The sequence below is a fragment of the Leucoraja erinacea genome, chromosome 40 (assembly GCF_028641065.1).
Source record: "Leucoraja erinacea ecotype New England chromosome 40, Leri_hhj_1, whole genome shotgun sequence".
Taxonomy (NCBI): domain Eukaryota; kingdom Metazoa; phylum Chordata; class Chondrichthyes; order Rajiformes; family Rajidae; genus Leucoraja; species Leucoraja erinaceus.
The window spans coordinates 487,501-506,013 of NC_073416.1; the positions used below are offsets into that span (position 1 = coordinate 487,501).

The 18,513-nt window shown below is 44.9% G+C and overlaps 1 protein-coding gene across 1 annotated transcript in view; it reads right to left on the reverse strand.

Moving 5' to 3' along the window:
- The window catches only part of rdh5 (retinol dehydrogenase 5 (11-cis/9-cis)), a 14,868-nt gene extending 1,796 nt beyond the window's left edge, over positions 1–13,072 (reverse strand). The window contains exons 1-4 of the mRNA XM_055664435.1: positions 12,765–13,072; positions 3,016–3,346; positions 1,746–2,004; positions 708–871 (exon numbers count right to left, since the gene is read on the reverse strand). Coding sequence (XP_055520410.1) covers positions 708–871; positions 1,746–2,004; positions 3,016–3,328 — 736 coding nt within the window. The 5' untranslated portion in view covers positions 3,329–3,346; positions 12,765–13,072. The remainder of the gene's footprint in view (positions 1–707; positions 872–1,745; positions 2,005–3,015; positions 3,347–12,764) is intronic.
- Positions 13,073–18,513: the final 5,441 nt, after the last annotated feature.

The window sequence follows — 18,513 nt, forward strand, 5'->3', positions numbered from 1 at the left end:
TCCTGGACTTCCCCAACATCAGGAACAATCTTCCTGCATCTAGCCTGTCCAACCCCTTAAGAATTTTGTAAGTTTCTATAAGATCCCCTCTCAATCTCCTAAATTCTAGAGAGTATAAACCAAGTCTATCCAGTCTTTCTTCATAAGACAGTCCTGACATCCCAGGAATCAGTATGGTGAACCTTCTCTGTACTCCCTCTATGGCAATAATGTCCTTCCTCAGATTTGGAGACCAAAACTGCACGCAATACTCCAGGTGTGGTCTCACCAAGACCCTGTACAACTGCAGTAGAACCTCCCTGCTCCTATACTCAAATCCTCTTGCTATGAAAGCCAACATACCATTGGCTTTCTTTACTGCCTGCTGCACCTGCATGCCTACCTTCAATGACTGGTGTACCATGACACCCAGGTCTCGCTGCATCTCCCCCTTTCCCAATCGGCCACCGTTTAGATAATAATCTGCTTTCCTAACTCAGTGGGTCAGACAGCATCTCTGGAGAGAAGGAATGATATTCAGTTGAAAGCAGCATTTGCAGTTCCTTCCTACACAATGAATTTGCTCCTTACTTAAGTTAGGGTTGAGTCAACAGGTCGTCCTGAATGTGTTGAAGGAAGTAAATGACTGAACGCGATCTAACTGTGAAGTGTTTGGATGGTGGCCATGGGCGCTTGAATCGATCAGATATCAGCTGCAGGTCACCTACACTTTTCAAAGTATTTCTGTCCATAACTCTCGCGGACTTCAGGCGACAGCCTGTCCCACAGTCTGTGCAAGTCCTTCTCAATGCACTCCAGGTTAGTCACAGCCGTCCTGAAGAATCCTGGCTCAATGATGCTGACTTGAACACCAAAATGCTGCATGTCGCGTCTGAAACAAAAACACAGCGCAAATGTACAGCGTTCGAGGCATGTCCTTAAACCCTGTCCCACTTCGGAAACCTGAACGGAAACCTCTGGAGACTTTGCGCCCCACAACCGAGGTTTCCGTGCGGTTCCCGGAGGTTTTTGTCAGTCTCCCTACCTGCTTCCACTACCTGCAACCTCCGGCAACCTCCGGGAACCGCACGGAAACCTTTGTGTGGGGCGCAAAGTCTCCAGAGGTTTCCGTTCAGGTTTCCTAAGTGGGACAGGGGCATAATTTAATAGCTGCTGATAAGAGTGCAGTTGGAACAACCCCCTCACAACTACACACTGTGGTCCCCTGTCACAGGTTGGAGGAAGACTGAGCCACTGGGACAAACTTATGGACCGCACGCACCACAGTTACACACCAGTTTTAACTTCAACCACTGATGCTTGGATAGTTAATGAAAACCCTGATCAAAGAGATGAGCTTCAAAGAGGAGAGAGGTGGAGAGGTCCAGACCTGCATGGTAGTTAAAGGCACAGCGTTGGAAAGACAAAGACCAGAGATGAGCAGGAGAGAGGGAATTATGTAGAACCTCAAACACAGGGAGAGGGTGGCACAGCGGTAGAGTTGCTGCCTCACAGCGCCAGAGACCCGGGTTCCATCCTGACTACGGGCGCTGTCTGTACGGAGTTTGTACGTTCTCCCCGTGACCTGCGTGGGTTTTCTCCGGGTGCTCCGGTTTCCTCCCACACTCCAAAGACGTGCAGGTTTGTAGGTTAATTGGCTTCGGTAAATTGTCCCCAAGTGTGTGTCGGATGGAATCAGTGGTTGCTGGTGGGCACAGGCTCGGTGGGTCGAAGGGCTGTCTCTTTAAACGAAACTAGACTCTCACCTCAAACTGTCTGAGAAAGACTCCACTCCGCACTTTGAGAGGCAGTAGCCACCGCCAGCAAAGGATATCCTCGCCATGACACTGGCCACATTGACGACTCTGCCCCTGGCCTTCTTCACCAAGGGGAGGAAGGTGAGCGTGACCTCCATCAAGCCCAGCAGGTTCACGCCCAGGACTGCGTGATAATCCTCCATCTTCATCCATTCTGTGGGGCCGATGGGAACGGCCCTGCCTGCATTGTTCACCAAGCCCCACAGACCTGGAAGGGAAAGGAGAAGTCAGCGATCAATAACGCCTCCAACTTTATTTCCAGTCAGAGTGTAATGCCCCCTGTCCCACTTAGGAAACCTGAACGGAAACCTCTGGAGACTTTGCGCCCCACCCAAGGTTTCCGTGCGGTTCCCGGAGGTTTTTGTCAGTCTCCCCACCTGCTTCCACTACCTGCAACCTCCGGCAACCTCCGGGAACCGCACGGAAACCTTGGGTGGGGCGCAAAGTCTCCAGAGGTTTCCGTTCAGGTTTCCTAAGTGGGACGGAGGCATTACACTATCCCACACACTAGACACAATTTTTACAATTTTACCAGAGCCAATTATCTTGAATTGGACTTTATTTTGCACTTTAAATGCAGTGTCCTTTATCCTGTATCTGTACACTGTGGATGGTTTGATTGTTATCTTGTATAGTCTTGTCTTTGATTGAATAGCACGCAAACAAAATCTTTTCACTGTACCTCATTGCACGTAACAATAATAAGCTAAACTAAACTAAACTACTATTCGAGTCATCCTGCAGCAAGGATGCTCACTGTCGGGGTTCGGCGTCGGCGTTCCACCAGCCCGGCGTGAGGGCCTGAACATCGGGCCACCCGGGGCGGCGACTGCGGGTGCTCGGAAGGCCCCGACCACGGATGAACACGGAGGGGAGGCTGGGCTGGACTATGGTGCCATCCTCACCTTGATGCCATTTATGTTATGTTGTGTCGTGGACTTTCTGTGTTTGTGCTTTTTTTTAATTCAATTTCAATTTTATTTTTTAATATGTTTTATTATTTATTTATAATTATTATCCATTTATTTATTTATTTATTTATTTATTTTTGTGTGTGATTTTTTTTTATGATACTGCCTGTAAGGGAAATTCATTTCGTTGTCTCAAATTGAGACAATGACAATAAATTTGAATACAATACAATACAATACAAGTTGCTACAATACTTTGTTTAGATGGTGAAGGGGTTTTCGTGAACAAAAATCAGGCTCCCTGTTACCTTTCTCCCCCACCTGGGCTTGGACCCAGTCGGCAGTTTTCTGGATGCTGACGGGGTCAGTCACGTCGAGCAGGACGGCCTTCAGTCTGGATGAGTTGCTCCTGTGCATGGAGTCCACGCCTTTTTGGGTCAGGCAGCTGGCAAGGACGCAGAAACCTTGGTGGTCCAGGCGTTTTGCCAGAAGGTTGCCGAAGCCCGAGTCACATCCAGTGATGAGAACGTACTTGTCCTTGACATCGCCGATCTTCTGACGGTCCCTGATCAACCATCCAAAGGCAAGGAGTAAAACCACGGACAGGAGATAGAGCCACATGAGGTCACTCTGGTGGATCTGGGAGGAGGAGGCAGAACAATTGAATTTAATAACGTCTTTATGCTTCGTTTACAAGATGAAATCATCTTCACGTGACTTGTAATCCATGTTATACTAGACCAAGTGCAGACCCGTTGGGTCTGCTCCCCCAATGGTGTGATCCCCCAACCCAATATTCCACCATGCACCCGTCTCCTCCAACGGAACTGAACCCGTTCCCAAATGTAAGATTCCAGCACTCCCCTGCCTCCCTCAGCAGTGGATTGAAAAACAATCTCAATGTCACCTCCCCTGCCTGCTGCAGCAGTTCCAATTGCAATATCAATTGGGCCTCCCCCTCCTGTTGAAGCACTTGCTGTGATATCCCATTGAGGTGAAAAGTTCAGAGTGTTCCTGTCTTGCAACTTTGTTTTGAAGTGTGTTGGAAGCTGATAGGAAGGAGCAGCGAATCAAAAGGCAGAAAGGACGGACGGCAGGCAGGCGGCAGCCACAGAGTTTTATATAATAATAGATGTACAAGTCAAGTCAAGTCACTTTTATTTCTATAGCACATTTAAAAATCAACTCTCGTTGACCAAAGTGCTTTACATTGGTGGAGGTACTAACGTTATACAACAGTGGTTCATAGATTAAGTACATAGATAAATACATACATGTAGCCCTCCCTCAGAGGACATCAAGAAAGGCTTGAGAGTAAAGATGAGTTTTAAGTCTCGACTTAAAAGAGTCGATGGAGGGGGCAGTTCTGATGGGAAGAGGGATGCTGTTCCACAGACTAGGAGGCTTATACACTGCAGCATCTACAGTACATCACACACTTTACCAAATAAACGGTGTCACATATACAGGCAAAATTTAGTTTAGTTTTAGTTTAGAGATACAGCGCAGAAACAGGCCCTTCAGCCCACTGAGTCCATGCCGACCAGCGACCCCTGCACACTAACACTATCCTACACACACTAGGGACAATTTACACAATTATACCAAGTCAATTAACCTACAAACCTGCACGTCTTTGGAGTGTGGGAGGAAACCGGAACTCCCGGAGAAAACCCATGCAGGTCACGGGGAGAACATGCAAACTCCGTACAGACAGCACCCATGGTCAGGATCAAACCGGGGCCTCCAGCGCTGTGAGTTAGCAACTCTACCGCTGAGCTATCTAAACCTCTCAATGAGGTAGCAAGATCTCACCAGAGCATGTAAGGCACAAGAAGTCACCTATGCTTCTTTTTAAAGGCCAACATGAAGCCACGTCAAATATATTGCAAAGTTAAATAGCAACACTAGAATTTAAAATTGCTCATAAACCATGTGGCCATTTTACCCCAGCACCTTGGTACGTTCTCCCCGTGACCTGTGTGGGTTTTCTCCGGGTGCTCCGGTTTCCTCCCGCACTCCAAAGACGTACAGGTTTGTAGGTTAATCGGTTTGTAAAATTGTAAATTGTCCCTAGTGTGTGTAGGATAACGTTAGTGTGCGGGGTGATCGCTGGTTGGCACGGACTCGGTGGGCCGAAGGGCCTGTTTTCACCCCGTATCTCCAAACGAAACAAAACTACTGAAATATGTGCGCACTCAACAGGGCTGGTTTGACTGGAAAATCATTCAATTCGAAATTAAAACTCATAATCACTGAGGTAACTACAAATGTAAAACTCACAATTTCAAGTCCTTGTTCCTCCACATCAAATCACATGCAGCTCACCATGGCTTTGCTAATTATGCCTGCTTGTGAATGTGTACTTTGGTGTAATATATAACCTGCTTGTTTGAAGGTTTCAGCTGCTGAAATGATAAGTGGCTCATTGTTTACTAATCTGCCGCACAGGACTCTCAGCTGACCTGCGGTGATTTGCTCCACATGCCTCTAATGCTGCAAGTTGTGGTAAAAGTTCACACAGTTCTCTTAGGATTTCTTTCTTTCTTTCATTTTGGTCCCTGGAATAAGCAGCAGCATTTCTGTTTCTGCACATGACCAACAATGGCCGGCCCCGAATGTAGGAAGGTGTTTGTTGGCGTTTTAAAAAGACATCAAAGAGAATTCTGACACCAACTTTCTCACCGAGATTCTGGTCACATCTATAGAAACATAGAAACATAGAAATTAGGTGCAGGAGTAGGCCATTCGGCCCTTCGAGCCTGCACCATTCGCCATTCAATATGATCATGGCTGATCATCCACCTCAGTATCCCGTACCTGCCTTCTCTCCATACCCCCTGATCCCCTTAGCCACAAGGGCCACATCTAACTCCCTCTTAAATATAGCCAATGAACTGTGGCCTCAACTACCCTCTGTGGCAGAGAGTTCCAGAGATTCACCACTCTCTGTGTGAAAAAAGTTCTTCTCATCTCGGTTTTAAAGGATTTCCCCCTTATCCTTAAGCTGTGACCCCTTGTCCTGGACTTCCCCAACATCGGGAACAATCTTCCTGCATCTAGCCTGTCCAACCCCTTAAGAATTTTGTAAGTTTCTGTAAGATCCCCTCTCAATCTCCTAAATTCTAGAGATTATAAACCAAGTCTATCCAGTTTTTCTTCATAAGACAGTCCTGACATCCCAGGAATCAGTCTGGTGAACCTTCTCTGCACTCCCTCGATGGCAATAATGTCCTTCCTCAGATTTGGAGACCAAAACTGTACGCGGGATGTGTGAACCAGGATGTGCATGGACAAGGGGAGCCACTTAGGCTGCTAGGTTACGTAATCTCATCAAAATCAGCCACCAATGTAATTCCTAGTGAGTGTGGAATGCAGGGCAGGCCCAAGTGTGGAGCAGAGCACCATGAGGTGTCTCCATCTTCAGTGTGAACCAGCATCTGCACTTCCTTCTACAAACATCTCCAAGGAGATGGGAATTGAAGGAAGTTTGAGGAATATGTGCACAGAAGCAGGCCGTTCAGCCCCACAGATCCATGATGCCTCAAACAGACCTCCTCCCACCAGTCTACCCACCTCCCCCTCGCCTGTCATCACCTTCCTTCACGTAGAAACAAAGAACTGCAGGTGCCGATTGATACCAAAAAAAAGACACAGAGTGCTGGAGTAACTCAGCGGGTCAGGCAGCATCTGTGGAGAATGTCGATAGGCCTCTTTGGAGAACATGGATAGGTGACATTTCACAGAGTGCTGGAGTAACTCAGCGGGTCAGGCAGCCTCTGTGGAGAACGTGGATAGGTGACGTTTCACAGAGTGCTGGAGTAACTCAGCGGGTGCAGCAGCATCTATGGAGCTAAGGAAATAGGTAACGTTTCGGGCCGAAACCCTTAAGGGTTTCGGCCCGAAACGTTGCCTATTTCCAGAGGATTTCGGCCCGAAACGTTGCCTATTTCCTTAGCTCCATAGATGCTGCTGCACCATAACTCAGTGGGTCTGGCAGCATGGATAGGTGACGTTTGTGGAGTAACTCAGCGGGTCAGGCAGCATGAGAACATGGATAGGTGACGTTTCACAGAGTGTGGAGTTCAGCGGGTCAGGCAGTGTGGAGAACATGGATAGGTGACGTTTCACAGAGTGCTGGAGTCACTCAGTGGGTCAGGCAGCATCTGTGGAGAACATGGATAGGTGACGTTTCACAGAGTGCTGGAGTAACTCAGCGGGTCAGGCAGCATCTGTGGAGAACATGGATAGGTGGCGTTTCAGAGTGCTGGAGTAACTCAGCGGGTCAGGCAGCATCTGTGGAGAACATGGATAGGTGATGTTTGTGGTAGATGGTAGGTCAGAATTGCTCTCTAGATGGTGGTAGGATGGTTCAGTTACCTTATAACAGCTGGGAAAAAGCTGGGAACTGCAGATGCTGATTTACACCAAAGATAGACACAAAATGCTGGAGTAACTGAACAGCTCTGGCAGCATCTCTGGAGAGAAGGAATGGGTAATGTTTCCAGTCAAAACCCTTCTTCAAACTGTCCCTGAATCTGGAGGTGTGTGTGCGTTTGTTTTCACACTTCTGTACCTGATGCCCGATGGGAGAGGGGAGAAGAGGGAGTGACTGGGGGGTGAGACTGGTCCTTGATGATGCTGCTGGCCTTGCCAAGTCAGCGTGAGATGTAGATGGAGTCAATGGAAGGGAGGTCGGTTTGTGTGTGATGGTCTGGGCTGCGTCCACAACTCTCTGCAACTGTGCAATTGTGCTAATTGTAACAACTGTTGTTCCAAACGATGTCTTGTTAGTAAGGTGGATGCTCATTTATAATGTGGAAAGTATTTACATAGGGAGTACACAGCTGTATGTTGATAGGGTGTGTAGCATTTATACAGGTACTCTAATGCTTTTAATTTATTCTCTCCTCCCCCTCAAGCAACAGTTTATGAATGTGTCATTGACCAGGTTTTAACCTCTATTCTTCAACTTCCAAATCTCCGTGAGTTGTTGCATTTTGGGATGTCGAACAAGGGCAGGACCAACACAGTGAATGGTAGGTCTCTGGGTAGTGTTGTAGAGCAGAGGGATCTAGGAGTACAGGTGCATGGTTCCTTGAAGGTGGAGTCGCAGGTAGAAGTCTTTAAGGCAGAGATAGGTAGATTCTTGATTAGTACAGGTGTCAGGGGTTAATGGGGAGAAGGCAGGAGAATGCGGTTAGGAGGGAGAGATAGATCAGCCATGATTGAATGGCGGAGTAGACTTGATGGGCCGAATGTTGGGAGATCGGTAATACATCCTTAAGCTTTTGACAGATCGAGAGGCTGATCACAGCTGGGGTAAGGGCATTCTTGAATCTCGTGGTCTGTGCTGCCAAGCTTATGTGAATCGGAGGCAGTGCAGGTAAGGTTCAGTGTAAGAAGGAACTGCAGATGCTGGTTTCAATCGAAGACAGACACAAAATGCTGGAGTAACTCAGCTGGACAGGCAGCATCCCTGGAGAGAAGGAATGGGTGACGTTTCGGGTCGAGACCCTTTGTCAGACTGATTGTCTAAGGTCCAGTGGTTTGATTTCTAGCATAAAGGAGTTGTCTTATGAGAAAAGATCGAGTAGATTGTGCCTGTTGTCCTTGGAGATGAGCAGAATAAGTTTGTCTCACTGAAATATGTGGACTTGTGATGGGACGTGACAGGAGAGGTGCTGAGAGGATGCTTCACACGGGCGTATTGGACAAAGGTTGTGCATTGTAGCTGGCACACGGAGTTCTCATAAGGGTTGTGAATGGTTGGCACTCAGCAGAGAGCTTTGGCAGAGGCATTAATTGGATTCAAGACTGACATTGACAGATTTTTAAGATGTTAGGGGAATCAAAGGTTGAGAACAAACAACAGATCAGGCATGATGTCAACAAATGTTGAGGCCATATCGCCTATTCCTGCTCTTATTCCATATATTCTCCTGCCCTGTATGGACATACTGAAAGTGAGGTAGCACAACTTAAATGACAAAATGAAAATAAACAGCAATGCAAGCGAGCGGGGGGGGAGGGCTTTGAGGTTCCTTGGCAAAAATGCATCGACACACTGTTGCTGGTCGTTTCATTCACTGGTGGGAAACCACAAAGGGATTCCTTTTTAAAAACAATGCGCTGCTTTCACCAGATTTTAAGGGCTTAAGTCTAAGTAGAAAATCTCTGTGTTGCATTAGGATTTATTTAATAGACAAAGGCTGTGCATTGAAGCTGGCACATGCAAATCAGGTTTGTTTTTTTTGCACTCAAGAGTTTGAAATCCCAAAGAGACTCGGATTAACTGCAGTTATAGGAATGGAAATCAAATGTATCTGATCACTGGCATTTAGTCAGTGGCTCAATATAAATTGAATTCTTTGCAGCATCATAGGGGTCATGTATTTAAAGTGCTGGCGTAACTCAGCGGGACAGGCAGCATCTCTGGAGAGAGGGAATGGGTAACGTTTCAGGTTGAGACCCTTCTTCAACCTGCTGGGTTGTAAGCCCGCAGCTAACAAGATCTACATCCCCATTGACCTCTTGTTTTCACACCTTACCCTTCCATATCTCTTATCTGACACTCAGTCTGAAGAAGGGTCTCAACCCGGAACGTCACCAATTCCTTCTCTCCAGAGATGTTGCCTGCCCCGTTGAGTTACTCCAGCACTTTCTGTCTATCCTTGGTGTAATCCAGCATCTGCAGTTCCTTCTTGCACGTTGCAGCTAATGAATGGAGTGGATCTAACATCCATGTTCCCATCCATCTGTACTCGGTGCAACTAGAGTAGATGTTCCCGTCACCATCTCCCTGTCACAAGTGGAATTGGAACAAATGAATCTGAGGCTGTCATTCTAACCGATGATGGACCAATCTGGGACATTGGAGTTCAGTGCCATTGGCTGGCAACGGCTGCAAGCTGCCCTCTCGTAGTTGTGTAGGGACTGGATCTATCCAACAAACCAATCAAGGGTATGCTGTGAAAACGTTCGTGTGGACATGTGTGATGTGTGGGCAATTGCTACCATACGATAGAACTTTATTTATCCCAGGAGGGAATCTGCCAACAGTCAATAAAGCACAAAAAACACAAGATACGAGGTGAGGTGATTGGGGGTGTGCAAAGGGGGGGGGGGGGGGGGGGGGGGGGTCAGTCTCAGTCTACCCCACGACAGAAGGTAGAGGAGTTGTACAGTTTGATAGCCACAGGGAAGAAGGATCTCCTGTGGCATTCTGTGCTGCATCCTGGTGGGGACCAGTCTGTTGCTGAAGGTGCTCCTCAGGTTGACCAGTGATGTCACGGAGGGGGCGAGCTGCATTGTCCAGGACGCTCCGCAATTTGAGGAGCATCCTCCCCTCCAAGACCAACTCCAACTCCAATTCCAACTGCGCCCCCAGGACGTAGAGCCGGCCTTCCGGATGAGTTTGTTGATCGTGTTGGCATCCGCGACCTTCGCCCCTGCTGCCCCAGCACACGGCAGTGACGAAGATGGCACTGGCCACCATCGATGGGTAGAACATCTGCAGCATCTCACTGCAGATGTTGAAGGAGCGGGGCCTTCTCATGAAGTACAGGCAGCTCAATAACAGCTACGTAAATATAGGAGAGGTGGCCCTGGTTTGGCAAAGAGTGGATTTGGAAAAAAAACACTCAACATGCTGAAATTGAAGGATTAGCAGCCAGAGGCTTGCAAGGTGGAAGAGATTGAAGAGTGCTTTTGAAAGAAGTAAGAACTGACTATAGGAGCCGTTGTACGCTGTGGGTAGTCTCGGTACTACTGAAGGGCGTGTGTCAAGGGAGCTTTGATGGTACGCTGCAATCATTAATATTTAAACCAGGGATTTTACAATGCACTATTGCAAAATGAAAAATATTGATATTATGAAGTTACACTAGCCAAACATTAATTGGCCCAGCAGTGCAAGGTGCAATACTACTGCAATATATTGTCTATAAGGGCACTGAGATTAGTCACGACAGTTTTGACTGGAGACGGGTTGCAATGGTGTTCATAGCAGCTCAGCCTTGTGACTGACACACAGTATTTCAGGCATGAGGGAAGACACAGACTGGTCACTGATACTCCCTGCAACGTGCATCTCTAATCTCCACCACGCTGCCACAGAGAACAGCGCAGATGCATTCAGATAAACGCAGAAATCAAACGAAAAGGAAAAATGCAAGCATATCACTTCAATTTCAGATCCACAAGTCACATATATTATACATTCTGGGAGCAGAATTAGGCCATTCGGCCCATCAGGTCTACTCCACCATTCAATCATGGCTGATCTATCTCTCCCTCCTAACCCCATTCTCCTGCCTTCTCCCCATAACCCCTGACACCCCTACTTATCAAGATTTTTTTCCCCCAGGATGGAAATGTCAATAATAAGAGGGCTTGGCTTTAAGGTTAGAGGGGCAAAGTTTAAAGGAGATTTAAGGGGAATTAGGTTTTAAACAGAGAGGGCAGTGGGTGCCTGGAACGCGCTACCAGGGGTGGTGGTGAAGGCAGATACCATAGTGGCGTTTGGCGAGGAGTTTGTATGTTCTCCCTGTGACCTGCGTGGGTTTTCTACAGGTGCCCCGGGAACACTACCATTTGATCTTCTAAGGTTGACTGACACAATGGATATAATTCCCACTTTCAGGAATAGTGTAAAACGAGCAACAGTGATAACAATTGGAAGCTACACACAACGTACACCGCTGTTAACCAAAGGCAGATTTCCTCTTTTGGATACAACCATGCTTTGTCATAGAGTCAGATAGACACAAGAAGATAGACACAAGAAGGGTCTCGACATGAAAAGTCACCTATTCCTTCTCTCCAGAGATGCTGCCTGTCCCGTTTAGTGACTCCAGCGTTTTGCGTGGATACAGCATGGAAACAGGCCCTTCGGCCCAACTTGCCCGTGCCGACCAAGGTGCCCCATCTACACTAGTCCCACCTGCCCGCATTTGGCCCGTGTACCTCTAAACCTGTCCTGTCCATGTGCCTGTCCAACTGCCTGTTAATATAAAGAGCAAATTTCTGACCACAAACTGTCATATAACCATATAACAATCACAGCACGGAAACAGGCCATCTCGGCCCTACAAGTCCGTGCCGAACAACTTTTTTTTTTTTTCCCCTTAGTCCCACCTGCCTGCACTCATACCATAACCCTCCATTCCCTTCTCATCCATATGCCTATCCAATTTATTTTTAAATGATACCAATGAACCTGCCTCCACCACTTCCACTGGAAGCTCATTCCACACATTTGAAAACTATGCGACAAAAAAACATATGGAGAGGCTGCTGATGAAAACTACTCATGTGTTTACCAGTTGAACCTTGTACCAGCAGACCTGTGAGACTCAACTGTTGCAGTTCAGACTGGCAATGTCATTGAAGATCAGTTTCAATGATTTGAAATTAAAATGCGACGCAGTCTAATTCTATGTGACGTAAGAACTCGCTAAAGAAACAGGGGAAAATGAGAATATTTTTCCACAAGACAAATCGTTACAGTCTAAACCACGGATTCAATTGCTATCTTCAAAAGGCGATCAGAGATATACTTGACAAAGGCAACAAAAAGATAAATCGGGTTTGGAGGGAAAGCTCTTTGGAAGCTTTGACAAGACAGATCTCAGAAGCACAGGCCGTTCTAGGCTAGCAGATCCTTAACACAGGCAGTATCTCAAACTCAAAGGAAAGAAAAAAGTATTGGCTGGCTTTCCACAGCTGATTATTATCCAGGAATCCAGGCTGGAAAACATATGTGAGACGTCTTAAACATGATGTAAAGTGATGCTAGTCGCAAAAGACTGCTGCTTGTCTCTATACATCCACAAAGCTTGTTTGTTGCCTCGGTTACCCAACATGAGTCACCCATGTTCATCAGAGAAAAATATAAGCAATAGAAAGTGATGAGGAGATAAGATTGAATGAATCGGAAGATCCCGCCCCGCGCTGAATACATGTTGCCTGATCAGCCTACCTTTCCAATGGAGATTTTGTTACGCTAGATTTGCTTCTGTTCGTTATCCACCTTCACATTCTTCATTTAACTTACCCAGATGAACGGAGACTTCTTATCCAGAGTGCTCGAGCAGATTACTGCAATAGCAAATTCTTTTTGCTTGCTGTTTTAGATTTGTAGAAATGAGATGCTGTTGAAGGCGTCTTGATTTAAATCAAGCTGCTTCAGTAGGGTGTGACACAAAGCATCTCATAGAGGGTGGAGTTTGAATATTTAAAGTCACAAAGTACTTTGCCACTTCAAATCATTAAGCTATCAAATGTATTTTCAGTTGCCAGGAGATTTCAGCAGAATTTCGTTGATTTTAAATTAGCAATATATTAACAGGATCACAACTCTAATTTCTTTAAAAAATATATATTTTTAATAGAAGCAATGTACAATGCATTTCGTTGTCTCTGTACTGTACACTGACAATGACAATTAAAATTGAATCTGAATCTGAATCTGAATCTATAATATAAAGCATGAATAACATAATACATTTCATGTACAACTTCTTGTTTTTAATTTAGTAGTGAAAAAGTAAGCAAGAAAAAGAGAGAAAGAGAATATTAAAATAAAGTGGTGATATTGATAGTTCATGAAAAAAATAGAGAGAAATGGCCGATAAAGTTGTAAAGCCCGAGAGAACAAAAGGGAGAGATGAAACAAAAAAAAAGGATAGAGAAAAAAAAATGAAAAGGGATATATACGTGCTTCGTATCTTTACCCACCCCTTGCCCGGTTTTGAAACGGTTAATTTCTACGGTTGGTCTGATTTGCCTGATAGGACGAATCTCCAACTCCAAGTGGTACTCTGGTTTATTTGGACAAATGATTGCGTTTCTCAGAGTCCGTCCAGGTTCGACACAGGTTGTTGGCCAGCACAGCATGTTCATAAATGTTTCCTTTTGCCTACAGTCTAAACCACGGATTCAATTGCTATCTTCAAAAGGCGATCAGAGATATACTTGACAAAGGCAACAAAAAGATAAATCGGGTTTGGAGGGAAAGCTCTTTGGAAGCTTTGACAAGACAGATCTCAGAAGCACAGGCCGTTCTAGGCTAGCAGATCCTTAACACAGGCAGTATCTCAAACTCGAAGGAAAGAAAAAAGTATTGGCTGGCTTTCCACAGCTGATTATTATCCAGGAATCCAGGCTGGAAAACATATGAGACGTCTTTAACACGATGTAAAGTGATGCTAGTCGCAAAAGACTGCTGCTTGTCTCTATACATCCACAAAGCTTGTTTGTTGCCTCGGTTACCCAACATGAGTCACCCATGTTCATCAGAGAAAAATATAAGCAATAGAAAGTGATGAGGAGATAAGATTGAATGATCCCGCCCCGCGCTGAATACATGTTGCCTGATCAGCCTACCTTTCCAATGGAGATTTTGTTACGCTAGATTTGCTTCTGTCGATCCACCTTCACATTCTTCATTTAACTTACCCAGATGAACGGAGACTTCTTATCCAGAGTGCTCGAGCAGATTACTGCAATAGCAAATTCTTTTTGCTTGCTGTTTTAGATTTGTAGAAATGAGATGCTGTTGAAGGCGTCTTGATTTAAATCAAGCTGCTTCAGTAGGGTGTGACACAAAGCATCTCATAGAGGGTGGAGTTTGAATATTTAAAGTCACAAAGTACTTTGCCACTTCAAATCATTAAGCTATCAAATGTATTTTCAGTTGCCAGGAGATTTCAGCAGAATTTCGTTGATTTTAAATTAGCAATATATTAACAGGATCACAACTCTAATTTCTTTAAAAAATATATATTTTTAATAGAAGCAATGTACAATGCATTTCGTTGTCTCTGTACTGTACACTGACAATGACAATTAAAATTGAATCTGAATCTGAATCTGAATCTATAATATAAAGCATGAATAACATAATACATTTCATGTACAACTTCTTGTTTTTAATTTAGTAGTGAAAAAGTAACAAAAGCAAGAAAAAGAAAGAAAGAGAATATTAAAATAAAGTGGTGATGTTGATAGTTCATGAAAAAAATATAGAGAAATGGCCCATAAAGTTGTAAAGCCCGAGAGAACAAAAGGGAGAGATGAAACAAAAAAAAAGGATAGAGAAAAAAAAAATGAAAAGGGATATATCAAGAGAGTATCAAGAGTATCAAGAGTATATACGTGCTTCGTATCTTTACCCACCCCTCGCCCGGTTTTGAAACGGTTAATTTCTACGGTTGGTCTGATTTGCCTGATAGGACGAATCTCCAACTCCAAGTGGTACTCTGGTTTATTTGGACAAATGATTGCGTTTCTCAGAGTCCGTCCAGGTTCGACACAGGTTGTTGGCCAGCACAGCATGTTCATAAATGTTTCCTTTTTGCCAGATTGGGGTGACATGGTGGCACAGCGGGTAGAGTTGCTGCCTTACAGTGCCGGAGACCCGGGTTCGATCCTGACATCGGGCATTGTCGGTGCAGAGTTATGCCGCTGTCCCACTTAGGAAACCTGAACGGAAACCTCTGAAGACTTTGCGCCCCACCCAAGGTTTCCGAGCGGTTCCCGGAGGTTTTTGTCAGTCTCCCCACCTGCAACTTCCGGCAACCTCCGGGAACCGCACCTCCGGGATTCCTGAGAGGGGATCTTATAGAAAGTTACAAAATTCTTAAGGGGTTGGACAGGCTAGATGCAGGAAGATTGTTCCCGATGTTGCGGAAGTCCAGAACAAGGGGTCACAGTTTAAGGATAAGGGGGAAATCTTTTAGGACCGAGATGAGAAAAACATTTTTCACACAGAGAGTGGTGAATCTGTGGAATTCTCTGCCACAGAAGGTAGTTGAGGCCACACAGTTCATTGGCTATATTTAAGAGGGAGTTAGATGTGGCCCTTGTGGCTAAAGGGATCAGGGGGTATGGAGAGAAGGCAGGGATGGGATACTGAGTTGGATGATCAGCCATGATCATATTGAATGGCGAATGGTGCAGGCTCGAAGGGCCGAATGGCCCTACTCCTGCACCTATTTTCTATGTTTCTTTGATAAGAGAGAATATGAAGAGGTTAGGAACAAAGTCGTAAAACGATTGGGAAGGCAAAGAGCAGCGATGAAATTAAATTATCAAGGATCATAATCTATAACAATAAAATATTTTACAGCTACAGCAATAAAAATGCACATTTAGGATGGGAGGAGACAGGAAAATACACAGATAACACCAGGGAGAAAAGAGAATGGAATCATTATGGTGCACACCAAAGGTCAAGTATTAATTTTGCATGTGGGAGCCGAAAGTTGATTGGGTGGTTATAAGAGCCTGATTGCTGTCAGACTCATTCTAAAAATGATCCTCCATAGCTTGAGGATGCATCAAGATAGTAACAACAAAAGAATTTAGTTTCTACACTACACGACTCTGCACATTTTGTGCACTCGCCATTATTATGCCTTGAAAGTGCACTGTGCTAATTACATAATTCCACACGGCTCGCAGTAATTTTTGTCATGAATTTTCCCCTTATCCTTCTTGTAGCTTGTTTAAATGTGGCTGACTGGCAAGGAGCCCTTTGATTCTTACACACTCTCAAGAAATATCAAGTGCAAACACTACGATATTACCTGTATCTTCAAAGGCTTGGACAAGAAACGACACTGTGGCCAGAATGATTTTATGGCTCGATCCTGCTCTCGCCACATTGCAAGGAAGAGTGAGGGGGTGCTGATCAAGGAGGGTGGCTTGGTGGTGAACAGAAAGTAAAAAATTAGGATGACAGATGAGTTTGTAAAACCTGCTGTGCTAGAATACAAGTTTCCATTGCAATTTTTACATGAAGGGAGGCTGATGTCCACTAATATAGTGTACGCTGATCTATGTGATTGTGTTAGCTCTTTATTCAGTTGTTGAAACAAAACCACCACTATTCAAAAATTACATTGGTGAAGCTTGCATCTGGGATGCAAATTTAGAAAAAATCTATATCTTCAAGGATTTTCCCTGAAATGGAAATATGCGGGGCATCTTTTTCTTTACGCAGAGGGTGGTGGGGGCATGGATCACGCTGCCAAAAGTGGTGGTGGAAGCAGATAGCAGCAATGTAGAGACAGTTAGATAGGCACGTGGATATACAGCAGATGGAGGGATATGGATATCAGAGGAGATTTGTTTATCTTGGCATCATAATTGGCACATTGTTGGTTAAAGGGTGTGTTCCTGTACTGTACTGTTGTATGTTCAAATACAGTCACCATTTTGTTAATATCGATTTCAGCTTCTTGCTCTCCTCTGGCCTTGGTCCTTTTGGCAGGCTAACACAAAGATGACTTCAGTCACTTGCTCCATATGTGGTGATAGATATTGCATGCAGCGCTTCCGAGGAGCCAAAATAATTAGTTGGGCAACGTTACAATAGAGTGAAAATTCACCAGAAATGTTGGCGTGCAATTTGCCAAATTTTCTTGAGGCGGTTGTTTGTTTATTGGAGAGTCAGATTCAAAGAACTTCTAATGGAACCATAGCTGAGACAAAGGAAAATGATTTTAATTGAGAGTGAAACATTACAATGGAATGCAAACATCTTGTTGAGATGACCATTTATTTTTTAAGCTTTTTGTCCATGTGGTACACTGTTTGGAAATCGTTGTCTAAATTTCACTTTGTACTTGAACAGTAGGCGCATTCCTTAAATCTACCGTCATTGTTTATTTAAAGATTACGCGCAGGAAACCTGTAAGATACGGCCTCTATATCGAGCTGCAGTGTTGTGGGGTTTTGAGAATCAAGATTTATTTAACTAATGTTTCCTGAAATTCATCTTGCAACTCAAAAATATACTGTCCTCATTTTTCTACCATTCAAATAACCTATTGTTTATTTTCACGAGCCAGAGCAGACGGAAACATTCATGTTCTCGACAAGCGTATTCCGAGCTACCCAATCCCATGCAGGAAGATTGTTCCCGATGTTAGGGAAGTCCAGGACAAGGGGTCACAGCTTAAGGATAAAGGGGAAATCCTTTAAAACCGAGATGAGAAGAACTTTTTTCACGCAGAGAGTGGTGAATCTCTGGAACTCTCTGCCACAGAGGGTAGTTGAATCCAGTTCATTGGCTATATTTAAGAGGGAGTTAGATGTGGCCCTTGTGGCTAAGGGGATCAGGGGGTATGGAGAGAAGGCAGGTACGGGATACTGAGTTGGATGATCAGCCATGATCATATTGAATGGCGGTGCAGGCTCGAAGGGCCGAATGCCTACTCCTGCACCTAATTTCTATGTTTCTATGTTTATTCGTATATTGCAAGCAGATGAAACAGAGGACATACATAGTATTGGGCGATGAGATGATTAATGCTGAGAGCTGTTAAATTAGTAAAAAGGGCGATATTAAATTAATTCTTCAAACTCAAAGAAGATAAAACCTTTGCTGTAGATGGATTGTTTCCACACATTGTAAATGATTTTTATGCAAGAGATAGCAGAGGCACATAATTCATAATTGCTGGCATAAGACGTGCTGTCTGAAGACTGGCAGATAGCTTATGTATTACCTGTATTTAACAAAGGGAACATTAGTTCTTTAATTGAGCATTAATAGAACAATAATTGAACACGAGTTCAATTTAGTTTCATTTAGAGAAATAGGCCCTTCGGCCCACCGTGTCCGTGCCGACCAGCGATCCCCGAACATTAACACTGCCCAACACCGGGTGCTCCGGTTTCCTCCCACACTCCAAAGACGTGCAGGTTTACAGGTTAATTGGCTTGGTAAAATTGTAAATTGTCCCTTGTGTGTGTGTGTGGGATAGTGTTAGTGCGTGGGGATCGCTGGTCGGCAC